Below are 22,483 nucleotides of genomic sequence, written 5' to 3'. Positions count from 1 at the left end.
AAAAGAAGAAAAAAGTAAAAATAAAGCTGAAAAGAAATAGTAATCAAGTGATGGGCTCAACAAGAAATCATTGTGTCGTATCACAAAGAAGTCCGAAATGGAATGGTATGGATAACTATGAACAAAGAGACATCATAGAAGACAAAGAAAATTTCCCAAATTATACGATAAAGTCCATGGAGCGTAGCAGACTAACGCAATCTAATTCTGAACAATATCGTTTAAAAAGTATATCAATGTCTGGTTTAAAACATGAATCGCAACACACAAAATCGCTGCATTATCGTTCCGAACCGCGTCTGACAAGAACACGGAGTCATAACGCATATCAAAGGACCGCACATGTTTTATCTGAAAGTAAGAAAGTTCATTGGGCGAGAGATTTGGTGGATGTGAGATTTTATAATGTTCCTGGCGAGGGAAGTTGGGCTGTATTAAGAAAAAAGTTAAGTCATGCTGTCCATGCGATCAGACAAGATATCGACTTTTAATTTCACGCGACGTAACTGCTGAAAAAGATACCGCAGCTGTGCTCCCATCTTGCAGTGGATATTCCCAGCGACTTGTTAATTGACAAGAGGGGGTTGTTAACTGGATTATCATGAAATTTGTAGATCTGAAGAAGTTCAAAACAGTGCTAATTATTTAAAACACTAAAAACGTTTTGGTCTTTAAATCATATTTTACAAAAAATTGTGAGATATGATTTATAGAGTTGGAGGTGGGAATTTATTGTATGCGATGAATTTTTTATATTATACAAAGAGTATTTTTCAAATTTAGTTTTATTGTAGAAATGTAAGAAAATAACTATTTTAATAACTATATTTATTATACAACTTTTAACTAATGGGTATTTTTTTCTTCAATTATGGGTTTTGATCTTATCCACAAAAAAAAAAAATTTTTCAATTAATTTTTTTTAAAATCAGACGAAGTTCCTAGCTATAATCACTTTTCTGAAGAAGAATAGAATGTTTTTTTTAAAATTGCATACACATACGTTTGTCACGTGGTACGAGATTTAAACTTGCTAGAAATTTAAGAAATATATTTTTAAAGAACAAATATTTTTCATAAAACTTGGTTTTTTTTCTGATCCAACGAACATGGCGACAACGTGGAAACAACTGAATGGAATCAACAATCAATCCTGCACTCAATTACAAACCACTTTTGTTGAAGTAACAACAATGTTCGTCTTGTTAACAAACAGCTTTCAAAATTTGTCTCATCGCAAAACTAGACTGCTTTTTGAACAAAAAATGTACTTGATAAGGAAATAATTTGTTCCACCCTATCCCCACCAGGAAAGGGGTGGCGAGCTAAGAAAGCTCCCCTTCCACTTTTTTTTTCCATTTTGGGCATTGAAATTTAGCGACCTTTCAGGTCAAAATTTTCATATGATGTCACGTCTGTTGCCATGGTGATTTACAGGTGCTCGGGAAAAAATCGGACAAATCTTTTTTTTTGACCATCTTAATTAACAATTCAAAAGTTGTATTTAACCTCTTCATGAGTTCACCAATTATTTTAACACATCTGAATCATTTGACAGATTTTCAGTTAAAGAAATATACGATGACGTCATCTAATGGTTTAACAATACGACTTTCCTAAGAAGATTGAGCATTGTAGACGCAACAAGCATGCTAGCAAGAACATCAAAACAATTGTTTCATATCTATGTACAATTTTAATTCATAATATCAACAGTTTTTAAGTAGCATTCCATTTAAAAATTTTACATCGGGATTTTATTCACAGCTATTTGAAATTATCATAAAAAAGAAATTACACATCTACAATAAAAACAGAGTTCTAAATAAATAATGATAGAATAATGGGGAATAGAACGCGTTGGGTGTGTTTTTTTTTCTAATAATAAACTTGATGAAGCTTTTTACATGACTTATGACGTATACGCAGCTACGTTTGATAGACAACACACACGGTTGCTACGACGCCGTGAAATCTTTGTTTAATTGATAAAGGTTGGAATTGATGAAACGTTTTAGCGCGTTCGCGTTCACATCCACCGTCATAAAACTTTTTAAAATTACGTTTCATTGTAATTCAGGATGTCATCGCAATCGGACCAATTTTTCATGCGATTGTATGTTTTCCAACTTGTTCCGTAATTTCCAAAAAGTTTCCAGAAGTCCAAAAGGATGAGGTTTTGTGACAATTTTAGTCACGTTAATAGACCAGAGTTCGCATCCACTTTCTTTAACTTTTACGAACACGCTTGCAGCAGTAAATATGTATAATAAAAAACTACATACGAATAAAAAAAACATTAAATGTTTAATAGTCCATTTAATATCCATAAGTTCCACCGGTTCTACCCTCTGGTCGGCTACCATACGCGTACGGATCGTTATGGCCATAGCTTGGATAATCGATATCGACGTCGTCATAACCATCGTCACTGTTGTATCCTTCGAGTGGTCGGTGCCGCGTCATATTACCGGGCCGTTTGCCATGCGCGGACGACGGTCGGTCGTAAGGGTCCGACAACTAATAAAAAAATAATGATTTTAAAAAGGTATTAAACAGAAATTGTTCGTCTTTGAGAAAAAGTATGAGGAAAATATGGTTACTAATGAAAATAAGTGTTTCTCATTAAACGGATAATTTCCGACATTTTGCAAAGTACTTTTGAATTACCAAAACAAAATGGCCGGCGTCTTGTCTAGTTTAACATAAAAAAAACAATGCCGCCGCATACACATTTAGAACTGTAAGGCATTCTTCATTTTTAACCGTTTGATAGGCCCTCCGTGTACACCAGAATAAGTCCAGAAGAAAACTATTCTTACCATGCCTCGAACAGCAGAAGCATCGAAACTATTCGTAGGATCATTCCATCCGTAACCATTATATCCGTCCGGCTCTTCCATGTAAGCTCCACCAGGGTAACTCATGTCGCCGTCTGCTAACACGTCATCAGGGTTGCCATAGAAAAGATCGGGACGGTCTAAAATATCTGTGTGATAGGGATTTTCTTCGTCGTAGTAAATGTTCTCCTGGTCTCGATCATTTGCGTGTGACTCAATCATCTGTAACCATTGGGAGTTGTGCCAACGAAATTTCTCAATTTGAATCTTAGTACCCCATTCCTCGTCGCATTCCTAAAAAAGGTTAAATCTGCGTAGAATTGGATGACACACTGAAATTTAGATTCCGTAGAATTTAAGAAGATTTGAGAAGAAGATAAAAGCGAAGCGAAAAAACCTGACATATGGATGACAGTTCACTTTTGATAACTCAAATACTCTTCAAATACACAGAAATCTCACTTCCCTGCACGATTTCTTACCGTAATTTCGAACAAATCCTCTAAAGTCTGAAATAACATAAAATCCAAAATCCTTTTTTTTAACCTGAACAAGGATAGATCGGAAAGTTGCAGATTCTTTTTAAAACGTGTAACTGATATTCAATTTATTTTTTTATTTAAAAATATAACCTCGGCTTCACGAAAACTATCTCGAACTTTTTTACACGTCCCTTCGGAGTTATTACTCTGCCACTAGCCAAGCACACATCCATGGCTAAATTATTTACGTGAAACTACATGAAACACGAATGAAAAACTTACCGCGATAATATCTAACGTGTTATCGCATACTTTTCGTACTTCTTCGTTTTTATCGTGCATGAGATCGATGAGATAAGCAGGGGCTTCTATAGTTGATTTGGTTAAGGTTGAAAACGATAAACTATTACATTCACACAACACAATCAGAAAGAGGGTACTGCAAGTGAAATTATCAGTCATGGAGTCCGTAGATCAATTGCGTGCAAAAATTAATAATGAATTTTTAATATAAAATAAAGAGCCCAATGGAGATAAACATCATTTTTTAACAAATATATTACATGATTTGTATGATATTATACGCATCCGTAGGCTTAAATTTGGTCATTTTTTAAGCATATGCTAAGCATTATGTGAAGTCCAAGAAAATGTTGTCAAGTTTTTATGTTTTTTGTTTCGTAAGCAGTTTTTATCTTTATTCTTCATGTCTGAATTAACCAGTGTGTAGTGAGATTTAAGTTGTAATTACTGATGTTTAAAATTCAAATGCAATATTTTTTTTCAAATAAGCATATTTTGAGCCATATTTTTCCATGAGCATAACCTAAGCATATTTTGAGCTTGAAAAAGTACTTTTCAAAAGCATCCTTAAGCCTTATTTTGGAATTTCATTTGTTTATAAAAAATATATACATGTAAAAACAAATCACTCAACATAACTCAACGACGTCAAGCGAGACATACTGGCAAAGATTGTACATTATATTGAGAAGGATACGAGTTTCTTTAACGATAACATTTCTCGTCGCTTGATGAAATACCATTTGATAAAATACATATGCAATTTGTAGAACGAGCTCGTCATCTTCTTGTTTGGCTAAAAAGAGAGTTGAAAACATACCTAATGCGGAAAATAATTTTTTTTCAAAAATGATATCAACTTTCCAAAACCTTCTTAAAAGATTACTTAAAGGTTCATGAGTTCATGAAAATATTTAACAAAAATTGTAATTTAAAGTACTGTATCGAAATTCCGTAAAGCAGTTTTTGTGTAAACAACCTTTAGGTGACAAAAATAATGAACATAACTACCTCTCAACAATTCGATCAGATCATGAATGAGACCAGATTTGGAGAGCATTGTAGCGCAGCCTTCATCACTGGCTATGGTACCTGTCATTATAACAACCTCCAAAACGACATCATCTTCAGCAGCTCCTGTGAAAAAGAAATGTTTACAAAATAAGAAGATTCAAAAGCATAAAAAGATTTAGAAAAACTCGTAAAAAAATAAGAATTCTACGGTATTCATAAAACTTTAATACAGACAGTCGTTCAAAGTTTACCAGTTTATCAAGAGATAATTAATTATAACCAAATTCTCTGATCATAATTCCCTATAGGCATTGAAAATACTAATCCCTGAAAACAAAGTTGAAATCAATAGAACAGAAAATAATTCCAAAAACAACATCAATATATATACTCTAGGTTTTTCAGACTGTTGGGTTTCACACAACTTAAGATTTTAAGTGAAAATGCTACATGGAAATTTATCCTTCATGCACGAATTGGTTAATTATAAAATCCTCATACAAATTATTATAGCTTACAATAGTTTATCTCAAAAGATTAAAAACATTTGAACAAAAAAAACTTCCAATACTTTCCAAAAAACTAACCTGGAACGATTTTTGATTTTATGAAAGTCAGCAAATCGTATTCTTTCAACATCATTGAATACTCAAGTTCAGGAATATTAATATTTCCCAGAATTCCAATACACTCCACTACAAACTCTTCATCTTTGAAGTTTTTTATGATGTTTGCCAAATCAGATATATAATTCTAAATATCAGATATATATTTGTCAACATTAACAAATTTCTTAATAGATTTACTTTTTTTTATTTCCTTAAGTTTTCGTAGTTTGGTTATGACTGTTTTAATATACAATTTGTTTTTATCAGAGACAGCTTTTAGAACTGTATAAGAAACAAGGAAACCAGTACAATGATTTTGTAGGACAAGAAACATTTGCCACTATAACGATAAAGAGCGTTTTACATGATTCTAGGAAATAAAAAAATATACGGACTAGGAGACACGAATCTTTTATATAATGGTTGTGTTTTTTTAAAACATTATGCGTTTAGAGAACCACCTTTACCAACACCCATGTTTACTTCTTACTGCAAAAGAAACTATTAAAGGGATTCCTGCATTAAAAATAATATTTTTGTATGTTGTGGAGAATAAAAAGTTGTTTATCAAGTCCATTGAAATTTTTTTAAATTTTATTTTCGTTCTTAAGTTATTCAAGATTTTAAATATTCAAATCAGGGATCTTATGCTGTCATAAGAAAGTTTTGAAAAATGCGGACATCACATTTCTACTTGTACTTAAAAGCATAAGTGCACACTGGTTAAGAGGTTTAATATGATGTAAGATATCAAGATATCTCAAGTATTAATTTATGCTTACTACCTTATTACATTGCATCAATGATGATGTATATCTTGGGAACGAAAAAAGATTTTTAAAAATTCAAAAAAAATTGATAAGCAACTTTTTATTCTGTATAAAATTTAAAAATATCACTTTTAATGCAGAAATCCCTTTAAAAAAACTTAACCTCTGACAAAAAAAAATATGTTAGTTCTCATTCAGACCCTTTTTTTTAAAAAGTAAAAAATGTTTATCTTAAAACAAACAACAACAAGAAGAAAACACACAGAACACACAATATCGATACTCACGATAAACTCTCTTTTGGTCGGACCATCATGTTGCGATATATTACGAATCATCTTCATTAGCAAAGGGTCTTTAAATTTCAACGCTCTTCTCATCAACAAACGCAAACCATTTGCTTCACAAATCAAAGTAGCATTTCTTTTATTGGCTGCTAAATTGATTGTCAGAGCTATAAGCTCGATCTCAATTCTATCACCTGGCGATGCCAAGATCAATTTCATTATCTAAAATAAATAAGTTTTAGTCTTTACATAAACAATACAAACGTTTAGCACTTTGATTAAACATTTAACAATACGATTAAAGGTCTCTAACTTGTATCTCAAGATTAGAACACTGATAAAAATATTTCAACAAACATTATTTGCTTCTTTTATTACCACTTCACCAGAAAAATAATTGTTCTAGGCCATAAATCTGGGAGTGAAACTTTCTGCTCAGTTTTTACTCAATTTACCATCCCTTACTTTGAATTGTTCTGAAGCTAGCAAACGCCAACACAGATTTCAGAGGGTGGCATCCTCGCTTTAAATGCTTTTGTGCATAAAGAGATGTCTCTATTTATTTGAAAATAATTGAAGTAAAGACAAAAAAAATAAGTTTACCATTGGTATGCAGTCAGTATAACTGAAATACGATTTATACTTTTCATCCATGCTAATGTGATACAGAATACACATCACAACCACACAATGCTGCTCTATCTCAATGAAATCAACAAGCTTCGGTACCAGTCCACATTTAACAGCTTTATCACGAAGCACAGTATCGAACGTTAAATTAAGAAGTAAACGCAATATTATATTCAACAAATCACCACTATGATTGGGAATCATTTGGGCAACCTTTTCGATAATGTTGTGTTCTGCCATAACATCTTTATTTTCACGAACTATACTCATCTTTTTTAAGAAGGAAACAACTAATATGAGAAGTTCAGGATTTTTTCGTGGAAGTAAACCAATTAATAAAGGAATAATATTTTTATTTTTCATTTTTACTTCCACTTTTGAATCTTCAGCTAAGTTTAACAACAGGTACACACCAACTCGTAGTAAATGATCTTGTTTTTTTAAGAGATTTTGATACTTTTTGTAACTTCTTTCGTAATCTTTCTTCTTACTTGGATCAGTTTCAACAGTCTTTTGCTTCTTTGCCAGCTCGTCTAACCACAGAGCATGCTTATGAGACTCCTGTTCCAAAATATGCATACACAAAGCACCAACTTTATGATGCACAATAACTTCGTGAAATTCTGTAAAACTTGAAAAGCAGAAAAAAGTGTAAATAATGTTGGTTGTCAGTTCCGTGCTTGATTTCCACTCTTCTCTTAATATTCTAGCTAATGCACTCATCACTGTTTCTAAAAAATTAAAGAGAAGATGCAATCAGTAAAATGTTACTTCAGTTGTTAAATTTTTCCTATAAAAAAACCTATTATGCCTGCAAAATTCTGTTGACATGTAAACCACTTGTTATTTACAAATCAACTTTACTGGCACAAAATTAGGACATAGTTGGACATATTCTGGACCAAAATAACCTGTATTCACTGACTGATCATAACTTCGATTACATTTAGCAGACATCAAATTAGTAAAAAAAACAAAAATTTAACCCACCATTTTGTGCAAGCTCAGTCAAATTGTCTGGATTCCGTGCAACTTGTAAGATCATCCCAGAACCTTTAATTTTAGTTGGGGTGTCTTCGTAGAGCATTTCCATATATTCTTCAATATCATTCAAGTTAGCAGACTCATCAAATTCATTACTGTCGAATGGATCAATCTCCTTTTTCTTCTTTTTTTCTAAAAAAAATAATCTTCCTCATAGACATACAGATGTTTCTTTCTTTGAATCAAAAATTAATATACAACACTGTGCAGTCATTTTGAAGGTCAAAATGAGGCAACTAATTGTCAATACTTTGTTTATTGGAACAGATAAATGCTACATGCAATGATTATTGGAAGAAAATAAACTACTTAAAAGAAAATAATTGCTGATAATTTCCCACGGACAACCATCTTTAAACTTAATAGTTCAATAGCTTCAATACTTACAAGATATAAATACAAATCAATAATGTGTTTATTATGCATGTTTATAATAAACGAGCTATTAACAAAATGGTGCAGACGTTGCGTGTATATATTACGTTTCTTATACGCATTGATTTTTGTAAGCTTATCCTTTCATAAAACTAAACGTTTTGTATGCAATTTTTTTTCAATTTGTGATTTAATAAACGTACAAGATTTACGCAAAAGCATATGTAATCCAAATGATAAAAGTATTCATAATTATATCATACCTGTTGTGTCCTTGCCACCTCTTTGTTGCAAATAATATAGTAACTGTTCAACTTCAGGAATCCTTGATGGGTGGATCAATTTACATTTCTCCACAATTTCTTTAGCAAAAACTCCAATGTTTGTAGTTGCATTAAGAGCTTTCAACCTTATTCTATAAATTTGAAAAAGTTTGTAACGCTGCATGAGAAATAATACGGTTTGCTTAACAGATTGCATTTTTTATATTTCAAACTGAAATAATGCCTTTTTAAAAAAATGTTAAATTTGCAGACAGTATTTTAAATAGCTGCATCATTTAATGATCTAAACTTCAAATTAAAATCCAAAATCAAAATTGAATTGACACAAAAAAAATTGTGGTTTTAAAAATTTACCTGTTTAAATTTAAAAAAAGAACCTACACTTTTTGGCATTCCTTTCGTTCTCCCATCATAGGATCACCTCCCTCACCAAGAATCATAGCTTCCAACTCGTAATGGACAACAATCGCATTTTCAGTCGGATGAACATCAATTGTTCCACCTTTGACTTTCCTTTAATAAAATAAAAAACATTTAACTTTAAAAAATATAAATGATAAAATGATACTGTTCTTACATTTTATATGAATGTATTTCCTATTTTAACCTTGCCTTATTTGTATTATGGAAATTTTCACTCTGTTGAATGGTTTTTGCTATTGTTTTTTCTTCCAACTAAACTTCTTCAGGGAGAAAACAACCAGTAAATAATATTAAAATATTAGTCATTTATATTGTTTTTAATTCATAATATTTCAGCCTTATGACTGCAATGACTTCTCCTGAAGATGTGAGAGCATTGGTTTCTAGACATCTGTCATCACATATTGCTCAATCTTCTAGGTTTCATCCACCTTTAGTATTCTTATTTTGTTTGAGATGTTATTAAAGTCTGTCTACTTTTGGCTTTGTTCATGTTTTGTAGAAATTCTTAATGAAATTTTAGTTCTTGAATCTGATGACTATTTTATGTAAAAGATGTTAGGAGGTAATCAATCTGATTTTGGTGTTGCCCTCGTAAATCTGAGAGAAACCAATCTTCTCACATCTTCAAGAGAAGTCATTGCATTGATGCTTCTGACATCAATGTTTAAAATTAAAACTTTTTAACATCTGACAATCACCTGCACTAAGCAGGTTGAAATATTACGACTTAAAAAGAAGTTATGAATCCTTATTATTTTCTTGCTCAGTCCTATTATATTCTCGCTTTCTAGTAATTATGTATTATTAGTATGAAGCCTTTTAGCACAAGAATTTAGAGATAACTTTCTGCTATGAAATATCATACCTTTTTAGAAACCTTGCTTCTTCTTCTTGCATGATTATATTATGTATTTATTTCCTTGAAAAAAGATATTAGTAAAGAACCAGACCAGAATCGTGGGAATCATACATGTATATACCCCCTGTGCTACAAGTGAAATTTTGAAAATCACACTTTGAAAAACTACTTGTACCACTAGACAGAGCTAAACGAGATAAAAATAGTACATTATTATTTAAATTTACTTCTTTCATTACAGAATTATAGTTTGCTAGAGGTTATCACTTGTTCTAAAATAAGGGCTTGCAATTTAATATTATTTCAATGTGCAAGATAAACAAAAAGGTGTGGCCTAACACTGTCAATTGGCATGTCTAAATCTAAATCTAAGGTGCAAAAATGTCAAAATACCATTAAAATGCATGTGTGAAGGTTAGTTCACCAAAAAAGAACTGCATCTATTCAGTTTGAAGTAAAAAGAACTGTATTATATTTTCTTCCTGATGAGGCCTGTACCTGAATGATTTTCATGAGAAATTCCAAATTCCAAATGACATATCTTCTTTTATTAACAGTTTATATTACTCAACATATAGCAGCTTTTTTATATTTATTTTTCTTCTCACTTGACCGTTATCATAATATGTGAGACAAGACAGCTAATTTTAAAGTTCACCATCACAAGTAATTGTATAGGGTAGTTCATTATAGATTCCCACATTTTGGACTCGTCAATGATCAGAGTTGGACTATTTGGTAAAGTCCAATTTTTTAAAATGTGCTAATTGTTGCTGACATCGGCATGGCCATTTTTTACAATCAGGACTAGAACATTTTTAACACTGTCTGCATGTATGTACAAAAGCAGCAACTTTGCAGCCTACCAACTACAGAGCATTGACTGTTTGACACTTGTGTCCAAAGTTGAAAAATAAGGAAAAAACTGCCTTTTTCTCAATATTTATGTCCAAGATTGTGGCTCCAGTCTTTTTTTGTGGCATGTGATCCTATTATGTAGGGTTTATGACAAGGCTCAAGTTAATGACATTAATTCACTAGAATTAATGACTTCCAAAGCCAAAAACAATTTATATACCTTTGCAAACACAGAAAAATGAATATATTAGCAGTGTGTACATGATTTTTTTTAAAATTGAAAAGAATTTATTTCAACAGACAGGTTGTGAAATTTACTGATTTATAGCCTGTCGACCTGGGTGGAGTATGATATTAAAAAAAGGGGGAAAAGGTCTCCTATGTTAATCAGCATAATTTATGGATTAAAAAAAGCAAGACTGCCTCATGCATTCCCTGATACAGGAAGAGACAAATTATTGTCTTACAGTTCTTCTTCTTATGATATTTTTCCAATTCTGATGTGCTTTCACTGATTTTGTGTTTTGTATATTCTAGAAAATGAGATGTTTTTGATCGGTAAATCGCAAAACTTGGCAATCCTAAACTGCAATTTTGGCCTAAATTTGATTGAATTTTTTAAACATTTTTGTGATGTTAAATTAATTATATAGGTTAAAATAAATTCTTCAAAATTGAAAATTGTCAATACTTGAGCCTCAGTGCCTTCAGATTTGACCACTTTCACCCTGCATCAATTTTCAGACATCAAAATTTTGTTTCTTATTTCTCTCAGTTCATATTGTTAAATAGGAATATATATATAAGACTAACCTGTAGGTTATCTTCGCAATAGTTCTTTCTGTGTATAACGCAACGCTAAATTAGTGTGATTGATTCAACTCAACACTATTGAACACCACTCTGACTAAACACAACGAATTACCAATGATACTGGTTCAACACAATTAAAACCCCACCACCAAGTGATTCTTATTAGTAATCGCCTAGATAGAAGATCAACAATCTCCCTCTATTTTCTTTCTGTTTGGCGTTCAGTTGGTTATTCGAATGTTGAGAGGAATTTATAGCGACTCCTACTCGCTTAGTACAGTGGTCTAGGGGCAAAACTGGCTTTTCACCAAAACCCTCTACTGTACTAGTCTTGGTTAAGACATCACTACATGTATCTCTCTTTCTTCGTGTGATTACTTGTGTGGAATTTAAACATAAAAATTCTAAAAGATAAAAACTCAAAAAAAACTTAATTTTTGAACACAATATTCAAATTTTCATAACTCAACATTTAATTGGTCACTATTATTCTTCATGACCCCTCTGTAGCACATTCATTAAGAGTGTGCTATTTGCTCCTTGTTTTGTTAACACGTCTGCTAACTGATGTTTGGTAGAAATCCACTTCAATTCAATCTCTTTCTGATTGATACTCTGTCTAAGGGAAGCCATATCAACCCTTAACCGTTTGTCTTCCAAAGATTTTGTTGAATGGGCAGCTTCAAACAATGATTTGTTATCTGTATGACATAAGATGCCTTCTAGATTAGTATTCAACACTTCATTTATCACATTCTTCACCCATATGCATGTATCAATACCATTAACAAGAGCTAGTGTCTCAGCAGCAAGAGTGCTACGCGCAACTCTCTTAATCTTTTTAGACTGCCATGTGATAGGTGCCATAAGATTCTCAACACCTTTCAGGAAAATAAAAATTCCACTTTGAGAGCTGCCATCTTGAAGGTTCCCAAATGAAGCATCAGAATATAAGATCAGTTGTAATGGAAGCTTAAGTTTCCAAAATTTCAAGGAAATGTTGGGATCCAATTTCAACTTCTTTACCACTTTATTGGCTCTCATGACATCATCAACTACTGCACAGTTTAGTTTTGTGCTTAGCTGGCACACATCAAATGAAATGTCAGGCCTTGATTGCGATGACATCCAGTTTAGTTGCCCACATATACATCGGAAGTTTGATTGTTCTTCATGTGATAGTTGACGATGTCTGTCTGTTGTGTTTTGAATCTTGACCAGTTCCATACCTGCCACATAGTTCTTTTGGTCATAGTTAATTGAACCATTAGATTGTTGTATATTGACACCAACATATTTGAAATTGGAGTAATCTTCAGATCCAATGAGAAAAGTTTCTCTGATAGGCGAAATGACCTTCACTTGAAAATCATGGGATCCTCCCCATAGAAAATCATCAACATGTATTACAATCAGTCCTTGGCAGCAGTCATCTTGAATCCAATAAAATAATGCTTCATCAAATAAAGACATTCTCAACCCCAAGCCGATTAGCTCTTCCTTCACACGTAGATACCAAGCTCTTGAAGCATCAGCAAGGCCGTATACAACTTTATTTAGTTTCCAGAGCACACCTGTTGTATTTGCTTCCTTTGGTGGCTTTATGATAACCTCTCTGTCAATCTGGTTGCCTTGAAGAAATGCCGTCTTGACATCTAAGGTGTGACATTCCCATTCATAGGTTGCTAACATCGTAAGTACAATGCGAAGACTTTCTTTTGAAAAAGTTGGGGAGTCCTTAGTCAGATTTTTGACCTCTTCTTCTTCAAAACCTCTTATGACCAAACGAGCTTTAACTGTTTTGTATCCCTCTATATTCTTTGTTGTGACCACCCATCTTGTGGATATTGGAGATTGACCCTTATCTTCTATGGTGGAGAAAACTTTGTTGTCTTCCCAATTGGCTAATTCTTTATACTTTGCATTTAGGACCTCATCTGTAACAGTTGCTTGAGTCGATAATAGTACTTCTTCAGTTTCGTTTGTCTCAACAACAGGTTGCCAGTCACTCACACATCTTTTGAAATCTAACCAATTTATTTCACCTGTGTCTTCATTTTGGACATTTAAACAGCTACCATACTGTCTGCCTTCTTTTCCTTTTCTGCTCACTTTTCCTGCTCTGCTGTGGACTAATCCCCTTGTCCATTCACTGTCGGGAGTTAGCTTGTAAATGATTTTTGTCTTCAACTTTGGTATTCCTTGGACTGTTGACGAATTGCTAACATTTCGATTGGTTGTGATTTCATTTGTTGATATCTTGTGTGTTGTTGTTTCATTCATTGAGGCACCGTCTGATGTTGTTTCTTTTGTTGTTTGTAAATTTGTTGTTTTCTCATTTTCTGGTTCTTCTGTATTGTTACTGTCAAAATCATCTGCACCAACATATTCACCAAAAACATCATCACGTTCAAGCGGAATGCAATTGTTCACTTGTGTAGTTGTCACTTCAGTACTCCTTTCCGTGTCTTGTAAAGGTTTTTGTGAATGCAAAACTTGGTCCAACTTCTGCAAGCGACACATGTGTACTCTAACATAACTTCCACCATGTTTTACAAGGACTTGCTTATTCTCCTGTCCAATTACAGTGCCTGGTCCATGCCATTTTTCACTGTCTTTTCTCTTATAAAAAACTCTATCTCCATTGATATATCGCTCATCATTGTAACACTGAACATTATGTCTCAATGCTCTTCGTATACGCTCAGAAGACTCTGCTGCTATAAAGGCTCTTCGTGATGCATGCATTACAGCAAGGTTATGGGCCACGGTTTTGCTTGAAACTGTGTCATTCATAGCTGGCAAATGATCAGTGAGGATGCAGGGATAGTCGTGATTTTTACCATAAACAAGTTGATTTGGTGAGAATCCCTTGTTGTTTGATAAAGAATTCTTTGCACTTATAGCCCAGAATAGCGCCCGATTGTGTGTACATTTTGTGTCTTCAATAATTTTTTTCAGCATTTCCTTAATCATACCATTGTGTCGTTCACATAGTCCATTTGACCAAGGACTTTCAGCTGCAGTTGTTGAAAACTCTATGTTAAACTGCTCACACATTTCTTCATACACTTTGTTAACAAATTCTCCACCATTATCAGCTAGAAACTTCCTTGGTTGACCAAATCGGGCTAACCAAATTTCAAAGATAATATCTGTTATTACATCTTTGTCTTTCGTCTTTGTCAATTTTGCTGATGAAAATCTGGTAAAAACATCTATGATATGGATAAACCATAATGATTGCGAAAGTTGCACAAGATCTAGAGCCACACACTGGTTAAATTCTGATGACATTGGTAAGCCAACAATAGGGCGCGGTCTTGGTTTTCTGTATTTGATGCACACTTCACAAGAGTTTGATACTTCATCGATGACTTTCATAACTTCACTTCGGTCATTTAAGAAGGAATTAGATGCTTTGATGAGAGATTTTAATTTTTCAGCACTTGGATGGCAAAATTGACGATGAAGTTTGATAATCTTACTTTTTCTTGATTTTGTACTTGCACAAACAAAGGCAACCTGGGGTAACAAGTGGTCATGTTTCTTTCCATCCATCTCTATTATGTTGTTGTTCAAAGGTATGCAATAATGACCTGTAGTGGTAAATTTTAAAGGATGGTGTTCTCCAAACATTGTAACCGAATCGTTGATAAAATCTAAAACTGCCTCTGCTTTTTTCATGGAAACTTGACTCAGTAACAAAGGAATTTCGTTTGGGACAATTTCTGTCTCCAGATAAACTTCTTTTGAGCCAATAATTACAGGTAAGAACACTCTTTTCATAGAACAAACTGCTTCACTATCTCCAAATTTAAATCTTATTTGGCTGGGATGCTCTTCGGGCAATCTATCATTTTCAAGATTATCAATAAAACATTGATACCAAGTATTACCACAAACGGTCTTTGTGCAACCACAGTCTAAAACTGCACATGACAGAGTTTCGCCGACCAGAGACTGCATTTCATCTTCTCTGATTTTTGCAAAAAACGTAACCTTAGAATGACTGTCCTCTTTTCTAACATCCTCAGGTTCCTGGTTCTCATAAGAGTGTGGACAGTTTGAAGCCCAGTGATATATAGATTGGCAAATATTGCATCTTGATGGACTTCCAGATTGATCGGATGGATTCATTCTTCTATTGTTGGGTCTGGTTTTTCTTCCTGCATATCTCTGATTTGAAGCAGTTGCAGGTCTTCCTCTTCTAAACCTTGAGCGTTGATATCCCCCTCTTTGAGTGAAGTAATTTTGCTCAATTGTATCTGCACTTGCCTGAAGAACTGGTTCTATCTTTACTTCAGTATTTGTTCCTAATGAGGCCACCGTATCCCCAAATATTTTCTTTAACTGCCGTACCATTGCATCATACCGTAGTTCATTTAAAGTTGCTCTTGCTAACTGTTGCTGCTCTGGTGTAAGGTTGGCACTTTGTAGAACTCTATATGCCAACACTCCATCAGGAAGTACCATATTATGTCCTTGGATCTTATGGTATAACCGTTCAAACTCTATAAGATAGTCATTCATACTCATCTCAGGCGGTCGCTTAAATTTTTCAAAGGTTTCATAAGCTAGGTAAGCAGTTTGATTCTCATCTTTTAAATATATTTTGTCCAATCTGTTAGTAATGGCTTTTACTCCAGTTGCTGCACTTATCTGTTCAATGTCTAATTCTAGAACTGATTCTTTAGCTTTCCCTCTTAAGCCCATGAATATAGCTGGCCCTTGTTTTTCTGCCTTTAATTCTGTCAGTGCTTGCCATATTTGCACTTCTTTTTTCCAATCTTTGTAACTCGTCTCTTTGTCTAATGATGGTGGGGGGACCCAACTTTTTGACATTTCACTTTTATTCCTCTGCTACCATTTGTTAAATAGGAATATATATATAAGACTAACCTGTAGGTTATCTTCGCAATAGTTCTTTCTGTGTATAACGCAACGCTAAATTAGTGTGATTGATTCAACTCAACACTATTGAACACCACTCTGACTAAACACAACGAATTACCAATGATACTGGTTCAACACAATTAAAACCCCACCACCAAGTGATTCTTATTAGTAATCGCCTAGATAGAAGATCAACACATATGTCTTTTCAGTTCATATTTTCATACTAAGCTTCAAGGGTTCTTTCAGAATACATTATAGTTTTCCATGGTGTATATATGTTTATCTATCAAGAAATATTTTATTAAAAAAATTTTAAAAAAGTCGAATTTTACTAAATTTTAACACTGTTTTTTATTTTCAAACACCCCAATCCCCAAAGAGTTAAAATCAGTTTTAGCTCATTTCTTGTGTTTTATGAAGTAAAACAAGAGTACTTATAAAACATAAAGATGGGACATGATAATTTTTTGATGATTTTCAATTAAACAAACCTGAAAATGCATTTTTTTTAAATTTCCCTACAGAGAAAGTTGCAATTCCTAGCATTTTAAATTTGTTCTAGTTGTCAAATGTGAATGATGAAATGTTGAATCTGCATTAATTTGATAAGACTTTTTGAATTTACAGGAATATCCAAAAGACAGGTAATTTACCTATCCCTAGAACTGATTTTTAACACCTTAAGGTTGCTCCCAGCAAATTTCAGAGAATTTTACGCTCTTGCTGAAACTTTATAAGCCATAGAAAATGATAGAAAAAAGATATCAAGCTAAAAATTTTGTATTTACTTAATTTATGGATGTAAATTTGAAACAATTTCAAGGACCTTTATTCCATACCCTTGGTAACATTTGCTAGAATGACCCCATGTCTAAACATTAACGCTGCACATGTCAGAACCCCCGTAAAAAAATTAAAACTACGCAACTCAGCAACGCAGCTACTCAGCAATACAGCAACGTAGATAATCAGTTACGCAGCAACTTAGCAATACACCAAAGTAGATGCTCAGCTACGCCGCAACGCAGCTACTCAGCAATACAGCAACGTAGATATTCAGATATTCAGCAATGCAGCTACTCAGCAACGTAGCAATACAGCAACGTAGATACTCAGCGACGCAGCAACGCAGCTACTCAAAAAAATAGTTGAAAATGGTTTTAATAGTTAAGAGGGATCTGAGCAAAAGCTTCATTTTTAGAATTAAACCAGTTTAGAAAAACAATGTATATATAAATATTAAATGAATAAGGAAACTATTTAAAGAACGAAAAATTTGTCATTACGAATGTATACACTATGATGCTAAACTATAAAATCATGAAAGCGAAGTCGTTAATTGTGAAATGTTCAGTGTAAAAAACCAACTTGGTATGTTTGTTGATATTTTACTTTAGTTTAACTGTCCAACTGTGTTTTAATCTAGAAATAGTAAGCCTTGCTTAGCTGCGTTGCTGCTGCTATATTGGTTAGTTTATTATTTTTTTTATGCGTTGCTGGGTTTTATAGTCTTAATTTAGTTTAGCCCACATGTCTTGTCCTGTTAACAAAAATGTTGGGTAACTAGTTTCAAATTTCGAGTATGCAAACTTGTCCTCAGGCCTTTTGGTTCACACTGCTCTACACTACTTTGACAAAAGCTTTCAAAAGCAAACATGGAACAATAATGTTCACTGTTATTGCTTGCTTAAATAATCACGTAGAAGGGACAGTACGCTACCTCTCAACACAGCTATAAACCTAGGCAAAATACTTAAGTTAAGTCTAGAGCAAAAGTTAGCAGTTTCAAGCAAACCAGAATATTTGGAAGGTTTCTATAATTAAGCAGGAACATAGCTGCCTACCCAGCTAAAGTAAATTAAAATCAAATGCAGGATGACAGGATAGCAACAAAAAGCAGTAACGTCATTCTTGATTCTTTCGAGATTTCCGATTTGTTTATTTGCTCGATAAGCCATGCTGTTGTTTAAATATCAAGGTTATCGAGCCAAACGTTTCTTTAGCGAGAAAGATGATATGAAACTGGGCGCCAAACTTCTTAAAAATATATTTGTAAATACTCTAAAATGAATATATCTATTACTTTAGATTATTTACATTTAATTTTATTTAAAATAATATCTAAATATTATTTTATCAAAAAATATAAAATGTCTTCCTTACAACATTTTTTAAATCCATCTGTATAAATTTTTGTTAAACACTGAGTGCCTTATTTTTCAACACTACTAATGTATATCTTCATATTTTGGCGCCTTATTTGTCAAGACTGTTTGGCTAAAAAAACAGACCTATTCATGTGATGTCCAAGGTCCAGAGGGAAAAACGTAAACAAAAAGTTAACGAAATTATTTTTTGTAACAGAGAGAGAAAGAGGACGTTTCCATCAAGAGAGCAAGAAGACAACAAATTTAAAAACAGTATTAAGTTATGTGCCAAAAAAGTATTAGGGCTAGTCCCTTTGATGTTGTAAGTTTTCTATTCATTCCTTTTTTCTCAAAAGTTGAAGCCATAGCTATCTTATAAATTTAGACAGGCAGCTAGGTTTATTTGTACAACGAATAATTTTTCTTTAATCTTATTTTTAGTTATCGCATGTTGGACCTCGCTTAGTCCCCTTCTTTAAAACAGTTATAATATATTTCGTTGCATGGCTTCCATTAGATTACCCAACAGTTTTCTCTGCATTGATAAAATGTCTACCAATCATGTGTTTGACATTTTTTGTTTGGCTTCAAGGGGTCAGCCTTCGCAAGGAACATGATTATCAAAGAAGAATATTGGTTGGATTGGTTTTTTCCTGCCTTGGAGATGCACTTTTAATATGGCATGAAACACATTTCATTACAGCAATGGCAGCCTTCGCAGTGGCGCATGTGTCATATATTCGAGCATTTGGTTTTTCACGGCCTTACAAATGGGTGAAAGGAATTCCTTTTGTTGGTCTATTATTGGTTGTCATGTATTTGTTCTACCCGGGCTTGCAAGGTATCCTATTACCTGGCGTTTATATTTACATTTGGATAATATGCTCAATGGGATGGAGAGCTGTTGCTCAAATCGATCTGGAAAACACTTGGTCCTGGACCAGTCTGTTTGGTTGCATTGGAGCAGTTCTTTTTATGTTGTCTGATTTGATCATTGGGATTAATAAATTTGTGACGCCAGTGCCTTTGTCTAGAGTGTTTATCATGTCAACATATTATGCTGCTCAAGTATTTATTGCTTTATCTGCTGTTAATACAACAAATATTGTTATAAAATTACGAATGTCAAATAAAGCCTCCCAAGAAATTCAAAGCAAATGATTTTTTTTTAAAAAGGACACCTATAATTTATTTTTTCAAGTTCAGCATATATTTTTTTTACTGTTTAGTCTTAAATAGTTACACATAAGTTTATAACCATTGTGAAAGTGTTATTTTTAACTTATGTGTTACTGGGAAGTGTGAACGATTACAATATAAAGTATAAATAAGAACAGAAGTGAAATAAATATTTTGCGAAAATAAACTTTTTGCTATTTATAGACTTCAAAGTTTCTACCTTTCTCTCATTTTCAATGTACCATAAGAGGTAACCTGTGGTACTTTATACATTTTGTTATCCGTTAAAGTTGTATATATAAATATATATTATTAACAAAGACACTTATTTTGTTAGTTTTTTTCTTACTAGTTGATAACCCGTGGATAAATCCATGGCTTCGCCTGTCCTTTATTAACCGCATTTCATGTGTTTCATTACCATTTTGTGTGACAGACAGACGTATACGGTTTTCATACAGATTTTTAACTGGCTATTAATAAACAATGAAATAATATAAAGTTTTGAAGATGACATCTTACAGTAAATATATAAACTTTGTGATTTGATAATTACGAAAATTTATTCCATCAATTTTGCATGTTTTACCTGTTCATAGCAAGAAAGAAAAGTTTCTGCCTGCAAATATTTCTTCTGAACCCTAGCTATATACTTTGCCATAAAGAAGATCTAAGCTTTTTTTCTGCTTTTTATAGACATAAGAATATATAATTTTATTTAGTTTGTACAATCCACAAGATATTGTCAATATGTAAAGTATACATAATATTTGTTTAGTTTATTGCATGGTAAATATAATGTTTTATGTAATAGCATATAATATATAGCCTATAGTTTTTTCTGGTATTGGTAGTCTGCTTAGACTACATTTTACGCGTGTTTCTCATTTTTAAATTAACCTTTGCGATCTACATTTGCAAATTATTGATTTTCCCTCTATTAAAAAAACGATATATCTCTATACGAATTATTTCTAACGTATTTACAAAATGTAAGGAAATATTACATGTTTAAATGTATGTAAATGGAGTGATACTATACACTGAAACCTGTTGTTTGTTTTTTTGTTTTGGTTTCAAATGCAGTATTTACTGCACTCTTGTTAAGGTCATTAAAAAAACCCAGTAAAAATGAAGAGTTAACTGTACATTATCATGCCGTATAAAATTGTACGGTCCGAAATTGTTTGCGTTGGGGATAAAACAGACAAGCTTTAATGTTCGAATAATCTTGTTCCAGCGTTTTATGTTTTCAGTTCAATACATGTTGCATACATTTATGTCGCTTTTAAGACATATAGACATTTTCTTTAAATAAAGTATGTGCTGAAAGAATGGATGTATTGGTGTTTTGATAATCAACATTGGCAATTCAACAGCCTTGTATTTTATGTTTCTCTTCCTTTTCTTCTCATTTGTATGAAACTAAAAAACTTCAATTAATAAGATTAGAGAAAAACAACAAACTAAAAAGAAATAGAAAATGCTCTTTACGATATTTAAGACTTTAATTTTTCTCGTACCCAGAGCTCTATTTGAGATAAACTAATCTCAAAAAGGCTCTGGGAAGGAGAATGACTTTCGCAACAAATATGTTACCAACACTATTCTTAAAACTTACAGCTGGTAAGTAATTTATGGTCCTCAATAGTATTGTTTTCTTGTTTATAGCGTATACACTCTATTAAGTCTCTCTTACAAAACTAAGATCTACGAAGGAAAGTGCTATTAAAATGATGCCGAAGAGTTTATTTAAAATCGATTATTTCCTTCTTTGCTGAAAAGCAACCTGTACTCTTCGGCAGCTAATTGTAGGGGGGGGGGGGGGGGGGTAATAGCAAGGGGGGTCAATACTTTTGGTATTATAAACAGAGGGGGTGTTGTTCTTCTTACGCTAATTCTATTGCAATAATAATCAAAAGAACATAACAGTTTTTAAGAAACATTGATTATCACATTTTCTATACACATAAGTTTTATTAAAAGAAGTTGTTCCATTTTATTTCACCTGCAAAAAGTGATATTTTCTTTCAAAATCCTTACACGGGAGGATTGCTAATAAACAAGGGGAGTTGGTATTTTGACAAAAACTAGTAATTTTTTTTAAAAAAATTGCAAACTTTGTTGCGCACCGTTATGGAAAAGTTCTACTGTGAATAAACCCAGAGTTAAACAGGCATTTGAATGTTTTCATTTCCATCGGATCCAAGTTTGAGAAAACAATGGGTAGGCATCATTTCAAAATATCGTAGAAGGGGAGGTGTTATGTGTGATGTGTTGACAGTAAACAAGAACACAAAAGTACTTTGAAGTACACTGTGTAAAATTGGGTTTTAGTTGTGGATGGAAAACATTAATCAATGGCTCTGTGCCAAATATATTTACTTTCAAACAAAATAAAACAACACAAAAAAGGAAAAGTCCGAAAAAAGAGCACTTCCAGTAGTAGTTGAAACAGATTCTGAAAGCATATATGAAAGTTCTTCATCTGATTCTTTTAAGATCACTGAAGAACAACCTGGTTTTTCCACTCCTGATGAATTAGAAACTATCAAAACTGAGAATTTAATGTTAAAATGAAAACTAATTGAGGATACTATAAACGACTTTACTGAACAGCTAGGTGTGTGTAATGTTGATTCAATTTACCCCAATCTTTTGGGAA

The 22,483-nt window shown here is 32.9% G+C and overlaps 2 protein-coding genes across 3 annotated transcripts; one reads left to right on the top strand and one right to left on the bottom strand.

Annotated features, from left to right (window-relative positions):
- Positions 1-1,673: 1,673 nt before the first annotated feature.
- On the bottom strand, positions 1,674-18,430 carry LOC130662359 (kinesin-associated protein 3-like). Of its 2 annotated transcripts, none has more exons than XM_057461207.1 (13): positions 18,337-18,430; positions 9,929-9,982; positions 9,019-9,150; positions 8,617-8,768; positions 7,925-8,110; positions 6,908-7,665; positions 6,305-6,526; positions 5,227-5,392; positions 4,637-4,762; positions 4,323-4,421; positions 3,605-3,690; positions 2,823-3,134; positions 1,674-2,520 (listed from the first exon to the last, which is right to left on the bottom strand). In XM_057461207.1, the coding sequence occupies exons 2-13, from the start codon at positions 9,958-9,960 to the stop codon at positions 2,320-2,322; spliced, it is 2,472 nt and encodes an 823-aa protein (XP_057317190.1). In that variant the 5' UTR covers positions 9,961-9,982; positions 18,337-18,430; the 3' UTR covers positions 1,674-2,319. The 2 variants fall into 2 exon arrangements, with proteins under 2 accessions (XP_057317190.1, XP_057317189.1); XM_057461206.1 differs by lacking the exon at positions 18,337-18,430 and adding an exon at positions 11,594-11,733.
- A 375-nt stretch (positions 18,431-18,805) lies between these two features.
- Positions 18,806-20,867, top strand: LOC130662366 (lysoplasmalogenase-like protein TMEM86A). The gene is made up of 2 exons (XM_057461214.1): positions 18,806-18,961; positions 19,081-20,867. Exons 1-2 carry the CDS (start codon positions 18,923-18,925, stop codon positions 19,798-19,800), a joined length of 759 nt encoding a protein of 252 aa, XP_057317197.1. The 5' UTR covers positions 18,806-18,922; the 3' UTR covers positions 19,801-20,867.
- Positions 20,868-22,483: the final 1,616 nt, after the last annotated feature.

Source organism: Hydractinia symbiolongicarpus, chromosome 10, assembly GCF_029227915.1.
Source record: "Hydractinia symbiolongicarpus strain clone_291-10 chromosome 10, HSymV2.1, whole genome shotgun sequence".
Lineage (NCBI taxonomy): Eukaryota > Metazoa > Cnidaria > Hydrozoa > Anthoathecata > Hydractiniidae > Hydractinia > Hydractinia symbiolongicarpus.
This window is presented reverse-complemented; position numbering and strand designations above follow the sequence as displayed.

What these genes read in the sequence shown, in the direction of transcription:
- LOC130662366 (XM_057461214.1), top strand. Translation starts at nt 18,923, where the DNA reads ATGTGCCAAAAAAGTATTAGGGCTAGTCCCTTTGATGTT. An exon ending in GGGCTAGTCCCTTTGATGTT is followed by an intron (nt 18,962 to 19,080) that starts GTAAGTTTTCTA and finishes TCTTATTTTTAG; the next exon opens with TTATCGCATGTTGGACCTCG.
- LOC130662359 (XM_057461207.1), bottom strand. Translation starts at nt 9,960, where the DNA reads ATGCAAGAAGAAGAAGCAAGGTTTCTAAAAAG. An exon ending in TCTGATCGAATTGTTGAGAG is followed by an intron (nt 4,422 to 4,636) that starts GTAGTTATGTTC and finishes CTCTCTTTTTAG; the next exon opens with CCAAACAAGAAGATGACGAG. An exon ending in TGTTATCGTTAAAGAAACTC is followed by an intron (nt 3,691 to 4,322) that starts GTATCCTTCTCA and finishes AATCAACTATAG; the next exon opens with AAGCCCCTGCTTATCTCATC.